General features: G+C 47.0%; 1 protein-coding gene across 2 annotated transcripts in view; it reads right to left on the bottom strand.

Moving 5' to 3' along the window:
- CLK3 (CDC like kinase 3) overlaps positions 1–12,200 on the bottom strand; it is a 28,237-nt gene that overhangs the window by 6,563 nt on the left and 9,474 nt on the right. For both annotated transcript variants that reach the window (XM_073363279.1, XM_073363280.1), the window contains exons 3-5: positions 4,903–5,116; positions 2,585–2,678; positions 2,254–2,320 (exon numbers count right to left, since the gene is read on the bottom strand). In XM_073363279.1, coding sequence (XP_073219380.1) covers positions 2,254–2,320; positions 2,585–2,678; positions 4,903–5,116 — 375 coding nt within the window. The remainder of the gene's footprint in view (positions 1–2,253; positions 2,321–2,584; positions 2,679–4,902; positions 5,117–12,200) is intronic.

The raw sequence follows: 12,200 nt of genomic DNA, 5'->3' as shown, positions 1-12,200 counted from the left end.
AAACAATTCCCAGTTTCTGAGATTCTTAACCCAATTTCTTTTTGGATGGAGAATGAGAAAATGTCTCTACAATAAATCCTGGGATGAGGTAGGAGACGCTGACCATTTTTCATCCCCTCCCCAAATTGGCCATACAGTGGGAGCAAACCACAGCTGCCTATCACTGTATTAGTAAGCTATGCCCTGCTGTTGACTGCAGCATGAAACTGGGAAATGCAGCTTGGGAAAAGCCAGGATCAAGGAGAATCCATCACCCTCGCTTCATCTGCATATTCTTCCACCAGAGGCAACTAAAACCACTTTGTAGGAATGGTCCCCAGTCACCATCCCAAGGCTTGCTGGGGGCTAAGGCACTTATCCAAGTGACACCTTACTCCGCAAGTACTAAGGACTGGGGAGCCCCTCATATATCCACAGGATGGGAGAGGTGGAAATAATCCCCATATGTACTGCTGGCCACACCCCTTTGCTTTCCTCATCCTCCTCACTGGCCTCTGAGGGATTATCTCCAGTGCACCTCCAAAGGACTTAAGGAGTGGGATTTCCCTTCTCCATATTTTACAGTGCACAAGAGAGGGACTCCACCCCCACAGACCTCAGGAAGGGGAAGAATGCTTTCCTCCTAAAGTCCTGTGCTCTCTTCAGCCCCATTTATGACTAAGCTCTTTGAGGCAAGGACTGTAGTTCAGAGAAGTTTCTAAGTAAACACAGGGCAGTCATATAGCAGAAACACTGACAGAAAGAGGATAATATCACTTTGGCAAACCCAGGATGGGCATATAATTGAGTGGAAAACAAGGCCAGCAAAGTAACAGCTTGGAATTTGATGATCTGCCCATTCTTGTCTATAGCAAAAGATGATACTGAGTGGAATCCAAGCTGAGGCAAACTAATACTGAATAACTGTTTCTAACAGAACTGCAGAAAGCCACAGAATACAATGGCCTCATGTTGTAACCAAGAAGGTCACTCAAGCATCTCTCTTCTCTCCCCTCCCACTTTGCTAGGAACTTTTTTTTGAAGGGATAGGAAGAGCACCAGGTAGCGATCAACAGCTCCATGTCTAGTTGGCAGCCGGTATCAAGTGGAGTGCCCCAAGGATCGGTCCTGGGGCTGGTTTTGTTCAATATCTTCATTAATGATCTGGAGGATGGAGTGGACTGCACCCTCAGCAAGTTCGAAGACAACACTAAACTGGGAGGAGTGGTAGATACGCTGGAGGGTAGGGATAGGATACAGAGGGCCCTAGACAAATTAGAGTATTAGACCAAAAGAAATCTGATGAGGTTCAACAAGGACAAGTGCAGAGTCCTGCACTTAGGATGGAAGAATCCCATGCACCGTTACAGACTAGGGACCGAATGGCTAGGCAGCAGTTCTGCAGAAAAGGACCTAGGGGTGACAGTGGACGAGAAGCTGGATATGAGTCAGCAGTGTGCCCTTGTTGCCAAGAAGACCAATGGCATTTTGGGCTGTGTAAGTAGGGGCACTGCCACCAGATTGAGGGACGTGATTGTTCCCCACTATTCAACGTTGGTGAGGCCTCATCTGGAGTACTGTGTCCAGGTTTGGGCCCCACACTACAAGAAGGATGTGAAAAAATTGGAAAGCGTCCAGCGGAGGGCAACAAAAATGATTAGGGGACTGGAACACACGACTTCTGAGGAGAGGCTGAGGGAACTGGGATTGTTTAGCCTGCGGAAAAGAATGAGGGGGATTTGATAGCTGCTTTCAACTACCTGAAAGGGGGTTCCAAAGAAAATGGATCTAGACTGTTCTTGGTGGTAGCAGATGACAGAACGAGGAGTAATAGTCTCAAGTTGCAGTGGGGGAGGGTTAGGTTGGATATTAGGAAAAACTTTTTTCACTAGGAGGGTGGTGAAGCACTGGAATGCATTACCTAGGGAGGTGGTGGAATCTCCTCCCTTTGAAGTTTTTAAGATCAGGCGTGACAAAGCCCTGGCTGGGATGATTTAGTTGGGGATAGGTCCTGCTTTGAGCAGGGAGTTGGACTAGATGACCTCCTGAGGTCCCTTCCAACCCTGATATTCTATGATTCTACCTAGACTAAAACAGGCCCACAGACTCAGCACCAGATGCTGAGTGTGGAAGAGCTGGGGAATGTGTATCAGCATCTAAGAGAAAAGCGACAGCAACATCTGAAGAGGACAGGACAAATCCACCCCACCTCATCCATGTCTGAACTGACTGGTACATGATAGGTAAATCACTTGGAGACCAAGGATAGCATACCTGGCATGGTCCACACACTCCACAACTTTGCCAAAAGTGCCTTCACCTAGGCTGCCGACAATCTCATCTAGGAGAGAAAACAAGAGCTGATGTGAGCTTCGAGAACCTGAAGGGCATGAGGTCCTGCAATTTCACAGCATTCACATCTCAAAAAGGTATCTCCCTGCTACACTCTTTAAAACAGAAATGTCTATTGTCTGCTTCAGGCAATTACTGGTCAGCCCATTTATAAGCAATAAACACTAGAGACCCCTCCAGTACAATAAGAGAGATCTTGTCTAACATGGGGATAGAAAGTAGAGAGGTAAAGTTTTACGAAAGGTGGCTGTACATCGCTCTTGGAGCCAATCGCCGATTCTGCACACCAGGTGACCTTCCTTGTCATCTTCCACGCTCCTGCTGCGTTTACTGCTCTGTTGGCTTCTCTGCACACACCGCCCCCCGAAACGCCATCCGACCAATCGCACACAGCGGGCAGTTCCGATTGGCAGATTGAGTTGTCATTCAAAGGTGGAGACGACGATGCGTCGGTGGTTGGATTTTCCAGATCCCCGCATTTCATAAGGCACACAGCATATATAACGATAGGGATATTGCAAGGGACACGTCAAGACACAAACTAACTTCAAAACAGAAAAGTAAAAACAGCTACAGGTATGTAAAGAACTGTCTCATTAGCTACAGTGTCTGATGAAGCTGCCTCTTAGCGGGAAGTGCCACCCTCTTCTCTGGCAGGGAGCAGCAGCTGGGATGCTCCAGTCACTGGGTTCGTACAAGCATTCCCCCCATGTTTTGCCACAGAGGAGCAGATTCCTCTATGTGAATAGAGGATGCTGCCAGTAGCGCAAGAAGAGCGAGTGCTTTGCCAGTCACGTCACTTTCTCCAGTGGCAAGTGTGCCGATGGGTAGAGTACACAAGTCAGGTTGGTCAGGCTGTCCAGTAGAAGCCAGATTAGCAGTTCCCCCTTTGTGGAGTCTGGCCCGCTTTCCTTTGTATGTTTATTAATAAACACCTCCAGGTATCCCATGGTCTTGTCCCACCCTTGACTCGATACTACTCAGCCCTTCCCATCCTGATGGAACCAACAACAGAATTGATCCTATATCTGCAAGCCTGATTGGACCCATATAGGGCCAGTGTCATCGTCCTTCTTCTGCACAGATTTAAAACTTGAAAGAATTCTAGGAGCAGGAGAGTTAAGTCCCTCGAGAGCCTTATAGCTCATAGCTCCAGGTGTGCTATAGGTAAGAGCTCACAATCAAGCCCATTGCTACTAGCTTCTACTGGAAAACCAGCCAAACATTCCTGGAGGTTCCTTCCCGCTAGCAGAAACACCCCCACCAAAGCCAACAACTCTTCTGTCCAGTGACTGAACTTTTCTATTTAGTCCCTCAAACAAAACAAAGTGTAAAATTAGTTACATTCTATCTAGTGAGAGATTCCGTAACAGGGCTCTACAGTTCCATGTCTGAACTTCCTAATATGTGCTGCGCCATATTCCTTTCCCCAACAAGTCAAGAAGAATGAACTACAGACAAAGTTTAAGAGATCGTCTGAACGGAGAAAAAGTTTCAGAGAGCACTTGAGATAGCTGCGGTGAGACTTCACAACACAGAGTAGAGATCACAACAACCAAAACCTGCACAGTACCACCACACGCACAGTTGTTATTGGAGCATTTCAATCATTTAACCGTGGCATTAAAACTCAGATAAATTCGGCTGGAAAAAAAAGAAGGAAAGTGATGGGCCATTAAGAGTTCCAAACCATGCAAGTATCCAGTATAACCACAGGGGTTAGGAATCAATCACTTTGTTTAAACTATATGAAAGCAACAAACTTGAGAACTGTGAATAGTAACGGATCCTTACTACAGTATGACAGAGGCGGTAAAGTTAAGACATTTGGATGAGTACCTCACAACACTTCCAAGTCACTCCATTGTCCTGGGATAACCCACCTCCCTTTTGCCACAAGTTGATTATTAATCATCACTAACTAGGAGAGGGAGGTTGTAGTTCACTCCAGTCAGAGAGAGAACAAGGACATTCTCAAACAAAACTTCAGTCCAAGGAAACTAGTGACAACAGGGCACCTCTCCCGAGTATTGTGGGGAAGTGGTTGATAACCAGAGTGCTAACAGTTCTGAAGAATGGATTTGACACAGCTGACTCGTCCTAAAGGGTACAAGATACTGACACAACAAACATGGAGTATCTACATTGGAGTATCTTATGCTGTCACAATGTAGCAGTAACAACTCAGGCAGAAGTTTCAATACGCAGCAGAAGTGGAACCTTCAAGCGAATAAAAGAGGAGGACACACAACCACAGTGGATGCTGCAACAGTGCAGGCCTGCATCCAGGAGTTCCCCTTGTAATTGTGCAGACAAGCATTCCATCTGGTTTCGCTGCACTCCCCCTGCACCCCCCATGCCTTGGGAAGCTAGGCTTTATTTCCAGGTGCTAGGAATCGTCTGTCAAAATTAACAACTATTAATGCTTCCAGTTTAAAGAGACAGTGAAGTGGAACAAAATCAAGAACAAAACAGAAGAGGGATTAGAGGTACTCACCCAGTGTATTCAGAGCTACAGAAAGTAAAAAGTTAAAACCTGAACAATCCTGAACTCATCTGGATGCTACTCACCGATGAGGCACTGCTACAAGACCTGGTCTTGCGCTTCCGGCAGCGATGCTGGTGCTTCCTTGTTCGGTGGTGCTCTCTGTCCCGTGATCTCCGGCAGTGGTGTGAGCGGGTGGAGTAATAATCCTCTCCAAAAGAGGGGCTTCTGTCTTCAAACCTGTAGTTATCACTCTCCCGTCTGTCTCTATACCTCCTTTGGTAAGGCATCCTCTCGTGGCTGCATTACAAATAAGAACCCACTTATAAACCTGGGAAGGCAGAGCACACTGCACAAACAACAGAGCACTGCTGCACGCAAAGGCAGCCTGACTACACATGTTCTTGTGCCCTCTGCAGGGCAGCGAGGAACAATGGCAGCAGATCTAGTTCTGAACTGAATCCTGATCTGGGAGTTTGCACCATATCACAGGACTTTTGGCCAAGTAGTTCAAACGGATCAAATGGAAGGGATGTCAAAATATGTGGTATTCTCTCCTTTATGGGAAAGGAGGCTTAACGTGCAAATTTAGATCTGGGAAGGACTAGATTCTATCTTTGTGCCTCATCACCACAGTATGCAAGTACTTTCCTCACAACCCCTCACTTCCCCTATGCAGCACAGAAGCTTTTTTGTTGTGTTTTTTTAAACAGATGGGGAATTAAGGCCCAGAAAGACTAAATGATTTGCCCAGGTGAACAGAGAATCCCAGGGTAGCACAATGGGAACTTAAGTCCACCACTGCCTTAACAACCACACCATTCTTCCTCTCATTGACAGCCTGAAGATTAGAGTCCTTCATTTAATTACAAAGCAGGTGCTGCGTGTTCAACACAAGCATCCTCCGTGTTACTGCACATCTTGACCAGAAAGGATTACCTCTGTGGGCCAAAAGGACCATTCAGTCTCTATAGTCAGTCCCTGGTCTCTGATGACTGGTCAATAACACCAAAGTTATACCTAAAGAAGAGCTATGTGTGGCTCGAAAGCTTGTCTCTCCTACTAACAGAAGTTGGTCCAACAAGAGAGATTACCTCACCTACCCTGTCTCTCTAGTCTGGGACTGACCAGTTATAACATTACATAAAGTTATACCATGTTTAGAGTAAATTTTAGGCCAATTTAGTAACATAAGCAGATTTTTATACTAAGTGCCAAAGGATGCCAGACCTTCCACCTTTATCAGCTACAAACTCCTCTTCCACAATTATTTTTTAATTGAAGCCTCAACCTCAATACCAAGTGCTTCTGTTTTTAAATATAAATGTAATATAAATGATGTTACTACTTTAAAAAAAAAAGGGGGGGGGTCCACAAATCTGGTCAAGCTTCTCCTGTTAGATCAGACCACTGTGATCCAAACAGTGAATCCCACTGTGACCCGGGGCCAGAAAGGATTAAGGAACTTGCAGGCTAATTGACCCAGATTCAACCTTTAGAAACACTGATAGATAATGTTTGTGTTTTTGTGTGTTTACTAGGGCTGTCGATTAATCGCAGTTAACTCATACGATTAACAAAAAAATTAACTGATTAAACAAATTAATCACAATCACGCTGTTAAACAATACCAACTGAAATTAAATATTTTTGGATGTTTATCTACATTTTCAGATATATTGATTTCTATTACAACACAGAATACGAAGTGTACCGTGCTCACTTTATATTTTTTATTACAAATATTTACACTGTAAAAATGATAAAGGAAACAGTATTTTTTAATTCACCTCATACAAGTACTGTAGTGTAATCTTTATCGTGAAAGTGTAACTTACAAATGTAGATTTTTTTTTTTGTTACATAACTGCACTCAAAAAACAAAACAATGTAAAACTTTACAGCGCACAAATCCTACTCAGTCCTACTTCTTGTTCAGCCAATTGCTAAGACAAACAAGTTTGTTTACATTTACGAGAGATACTGCTGCCTGCTTCTTATTTACAATATCACCTGAAAGCGAGAACAGGCGTTTGCATGGCACTTTTGTAGCTGGGGTTGCAAGGTATTTATGTGCCAGATATGCTAAACATGTGTATGCGCCTTCATGCTTCAGCCACCATTCCAGAGGACATGCTTCCATGCTGATGATGCTCATTAAAAAAATAATGCATTAATTAAATTTGTGACTGAACTCCTTGGGGGAGAATTGTATGTCTCCTGCTCCAGTTTACCCGCATTCTGCCACATATTTCATGTTACAGCAGCCTCGGATGATGACACAGCACATGTTCGTTTTAAATACACTTTCACAGGAGATTTGACAAAACACAAAGAAGGTACCAGTGAGAGATTTCCAAGGATAGATATCTGAAGTGCCCTCCAAAATCTGAGAAGGATGAGGTTTGGAGCATGCTTTCAGATGTCTTAAAAGAGCAACGCTCTGATGCGGAAACTACAGAATCCGAACCACCGAAAAAGAAAATCAACCTTCTCCTGGTGGCGTCTGACTCTCATGTTGAAAATGAACATACGTCGGTTCGCTCTGCTTTGGATCGTTATCAAGCAGAACCCGTTATCAGCATGGACACAGGTCTTCTGGAATGGTGGTTGAAGCATGAAGGGACACATGAATCTTTAACGCATCAGGCACGTAAACATCTTGCGATGCCGGCTACAACAGTGGCATGCAAATGTCTGTTCTCACTTTCAGGTGACATTGTAAACAAGAAGCAGGCAGCATTATCACCTGCAAATTGTAACCAAACTTGTCTGTCTGAGCGATTGGCTGAAGTAGGACTGAGTGGACTTGTAGGTTCTAAAGTTTTACATTGTTTTATTTTTGAATGCAGTTACTTTTTGTACATAATTCTACCTTTGTAAGTTCAACTTTCATGATAAAGAGATTGCACTACAGTACTTGCATTAGATGAATTAAAATATACTATTTATTTTGTTTTTTACAGTGCAAATATTTATAATAAAAATATAAAGTGAGCAGTACACTTTGTATTCTGTGTTGTAATTGAAATCAAAATATTTGAAAATGTAGAAAACATCAAAAATATTTAAATAAATGGTATTCTATTATTGTTTAACAGCGCAATTAATCGTGATTAATTTTTTTAATCGCTTGACAGCCCTAGCGTTTACCTATATACTGTTAGACAAGAACTGTTTGATTATATTCTATCGCTGGATTCTCTTAATTCAGAGATTAAAAAACGGTTACCTACCTTTCGTAACTGTTGTTCTTCGAGATGTGTTGCTCATGTTCATTCCAAGTAGGTGTGAGCGCACTGCACGCACAATCGTCGGAAGGTTTTTCCCCTAGTGGTGCCCGTCGGGTCAGCTGTGGAGCCCCCTGGAGTGGCGCCCTTATGGCCGTGTATATAGGTCCCTGCCGACCCACTGCCTCTTCAGTTCCTTCTTGCCAGATACTCCTGTGTGGTTCTTGGAATGGACATGAGAACACATCTCGAAGAACAGTGACAAAAGGAAGGTAACCATTTTTTTCTTCTTCAAGTGATTGCTCATGTCAATTCCAAGTAGGTGACTCCCAATAAGTACCCCAGACCAGGGGTCGGAGTTCACCGAGTTTCAGACTGAAACACTGCTCTACCAAACGCAGCATCATCTCTAGCCTGCTGAGTAATGGCATAGTGCGACAAAGGCGTGAACCGATTACCACATCGCCACCTTGCAGACGTCCTGAATAGGGACCTGAGCCAGAAATGCTGCAGAGGATGCTTGAGCTCTTGTGGAGCGTGTCATCAACGGTGGAGCCAGAATCTTTGTCAAGTAATAGCACGTCCTGATACAGGTCGTGATCCAAGAGGAGATACTTTGGGATGAGACAGGAAGACCTTTCATCCTCTCGGTAATGGCCATGAATAGCTGCATCGACCTTCTAAACAGCTTTGTCCACTCAATGTAAAAAACTAGCATGCATCTAACATCCAGGAAATGGAGCGTGAGTTCCCTGCTGTTAGTATGTGGTTTGTGGCAGAATACCAGCAGAAAGATGTCCTGATTCACATGAAATTGCGAGACTGCCTTTGGGAGGAAAGCCAGGTGTGGTTGTAACTGCACCGTGTCCTTATAAAACATGGTACAAGGGGGCTCAGATATCAGAACTTTGAGCTCAGACACTCTTCTGGCCAATGCTATAGCCACTAGGAATGTTACTTTCCATGAAAGGTACAGGAGAGAGCAAATTGCCAGGGGCTCAAAGGGAAGGCCCATCAGCCTAGAGAGCACCAAATTGAGAGCCGGGGGGGGGGGGGGGAGAGAATCAGTTGTCGTACTTGAGAGTACAGTCTGCCTAGACCAGAGGTGGGCAAACTATGGCCCGCAGGCCACATCCGGCTCATGGGACCGTCCTGCCCGGCCCCTGAGCTCCTGGTCTGGGAGACTCAGCCCCAGCCCCAGCCCCGGCCCCTCCCCTGCTCTGGGCAGTGGGTCTGCAGAGCCCGGCCTGCCAGTCACTGGTGCTCCAGGAAGCAGAAGGGGGCAGGGAGTGGGGGGCTGGATAGAGGGCAGGGGAGTTCAGGGGGTGGTCAGGGGTGTGGATAGGGGTCAGGGCGGTCAGAGGGCTGGGAACAGGGGGGTTGAATGCGGGGAGGGGGGGGACAGTCAGAAAAGAGGGGTTGGATGGGGCGGCAGGGGACAGGGAGCAGGGGGGTGGATGGGTCAGGGGCAGTTGGGAAGGGGGGGTTGGATGAGGCAGTGGGGGGCAGTTAGGGGCAGGGGTTCCAGGGGCAGTCAGGGGACCAAGAGCAGGAGCGGTGGATGGGGCAGGGGTCCCCAGGGGGCTGCCAGGGAACATGGGGGGTTGGATAGGGCAGGAGTCCCGGGGGGCAGTCAGGGAGCGAGAAGCAGGGGGCGTCAGAAGGGGGTGGAGGCACGGTCATGCCTGGCTGTTTGGGGAGGGACAGCCGCCCCTAACCAGCCGTCCATACAATTTCAGAAACCCGATGTGGCCCTCAGGCCAAAAAGTTTGCCTGCCCCTGTTCTAGAGCTTTGAGAAAATGGCCTATGCTAGGGTTAGAAAACACTGAGTGGCCCACTGACCCAGGGTGGAGAGCCAAGATGGCAGCCAGGTGAACCTTTATTGACGATACTGTCAACCCCTGCAGTTTTAACTGGCGTAAATAGCCCAGGGTGAAGGGAATTGACGACTGCAATGGAGGAGTGCCCTTCTGAAGCAACCAAATTGTAAACCTCTTCCACTTAGCCAGGTAAGTGGCATAAGTGGAAGGTTTTCTGCTGCTGAGGAGAACCTTCCTAACTGAGTCTGAGCATGCAAGCTCCAACGGATTTAGCCACAGAATTTCCATGCCGTGAGGTGGAGAGATTCCAGCTTAGGTTGCTGGAGGCGGCTGTGGTCCTGGGTGATCAAGTCCAGAACCAGGGGCAGAGTTAGAGGTGTGTCCACGGAAGGTCCAGCAGCATGGTGAACCAGTGTTGACGTGGCCATGCTGGAGCTATCAAGATTAACGACGCTTTGTCCTGTCAGACCTTGAGAAGGACTTTGTGGATGAGAGGGAATAGTAGGAATGCATACAGCAGGCACCCTTTCCGGGAAAGGAGGAAGGCATCTACAAGCGAGCCCTGGCAGTGATTCAGGAAGAAGCAGAACTGCTGACACTTCCTGTTGTGTTGTGTCACAAACACAACCTGGGGAAAGCTCCAACTTTGGAAAATACTGACTGGGACAGCCAGGCAAAGAGACCACTCGTGGCCATGACAGGACCTGCTGAGGCGGTCGGCCAGTTTGTTCCGCGAACCTGGAAGGTATGAGGCCTCCAATTGTATTGAGTGGGCGATGCAAAATTCCCACAGCTTGAGGGCTTTCTGACACGGGAGAGGAGCAAGCACCACCCGGCTTGTTTATATAAAACATGACTGTGGTGTTGTCTGTCAATACTGACACACATCTGCCCTGAAGATAGGTTTCAACTGTCTGGCAAGCAATGCGCACTGCATGCAGCTCCTTGATGTTGATGTGCAGCAAAAGTTCTGCCTAGGACCACAGACCTTGAGTCCTGAAGTCGCCTAAGTGTGCTCCCCATCCCATTGCCAATGCATCTGTGACTAGTGACCGTGTCATTTGAGGTTTGGAGAAGGGTATTCCCACACATACTGTTTGTGGGTCGAGCCACCACTGGAGGGACTTGAGAACCGGAAAGGTAAGAGTGACCAGTTTGTGCACGTGGTCTTGGTTTGGCCTGTAGACCAGGACCAGCCAAGCCTACAGGGGATGAAGCCGCAGTCTGGCATGCTGTACCACTTACGGGCAAGCAGCCATTGGTCCAAGTCATTTTAGGCAATTCCGCACCGTTGTGGTGGGGAATCTGCTGAGATAATTTATGATAGCACTCATGGCAAGGAAACAAACTTCCAGAAGAAAAGCCCTGCTTGGGTGGAGTTTAGGGCTCTGACAAACTCTATCCTCTGAGTGAGGGCTATAGTTGACTTTGCCACATTCAGAATGAGGCCAAGCTTGAGGAATGTCATACGCACCAGACTCACATGGTTCTCCACTTGGGCCTGAGATTGACCCTAGATTAGCCAGTCATCCAGGTAGGGAAATACCTGCACCTGCTGTTTCCATAGGAAGGCTGCCATAACCGCCATGCACTTGGTGAACTCCTGAGGAGCTGCTGAAAGATCAAAGGGGAAGACTGTGAACTGATGATGGATACTGTTTATCATAAATCAAAATCTTCTGTGGGACAGAATTATGGAGACTTGAAGCACGCATCCTTCAAGTCGAGGGCGGCATACCAGTCCCCCAGATCCAGAGAGGGGATGATGAAAGCCAGGGAGACCTTGTGGAACTTCAACTTCTTCATGAATCTGTTGAGGTTTCGCAGGTCTAAAATAGGCCTGAGCCCACCCTCGGCCTTGGGAATTAGGAAATATGAGTAGACCACCTTGCCCCTGAACTCCAGAGGGACCTCCACTACCGCCCCGAGAAGTAGGAGCGTTTGCACCTCCTGCTCTAGAAGTTGCTCATGAAAAGGGTCCCTAAAGAGGGACGGGGAGGGAAAAGAATATCCCAGTTGTACCGTGCTCAGGTTATTTGAGCCTAAGCACAGTAGAAATGGGACAGACAGTTCACAAAAGGTGGGAAGGATCCAGGATGTGGACTGGTGTGCCACCCATGAGGTGTGCCTTTTAAAAAAAGTTCTCTTAGAAGCTGGAGACTGCCTCGTTGAGCCATGGCTCTGATTCAAGGAGTAGTGCGGAGGCCTTTGCCTATTACTCCTACCTCGTCTCCAGCTATAGTTCTATCTCTGCTGAGAGGGGTAGAAGTGAGGCACGGGCTGAGGCTTAAAACTGTTCTTCTGCAGGGCTGGCATGTGGAGGCCCAGTGACT

The sequence above is a fragment of the Lepidochelys kempii genome, chromosome 10, assembly GCF_965140265.1.
Source record: "Lepidochelys kempii isolate rLepKem1 chromosome 10, rLepKem1.hap2, whole genome shotgun sequence".
In the NCBI taxonomy this organism is placed as follows: Eukaryota; Metazoa; Chordata; order Testudines; family Cheloniidae; genus Lepidochelys; species Lepidochelys kempii.
Note: the sequence above shows the minus strand (reverse complement) of the source record. Positions and strands in the feature narration are given on the sequence as shown.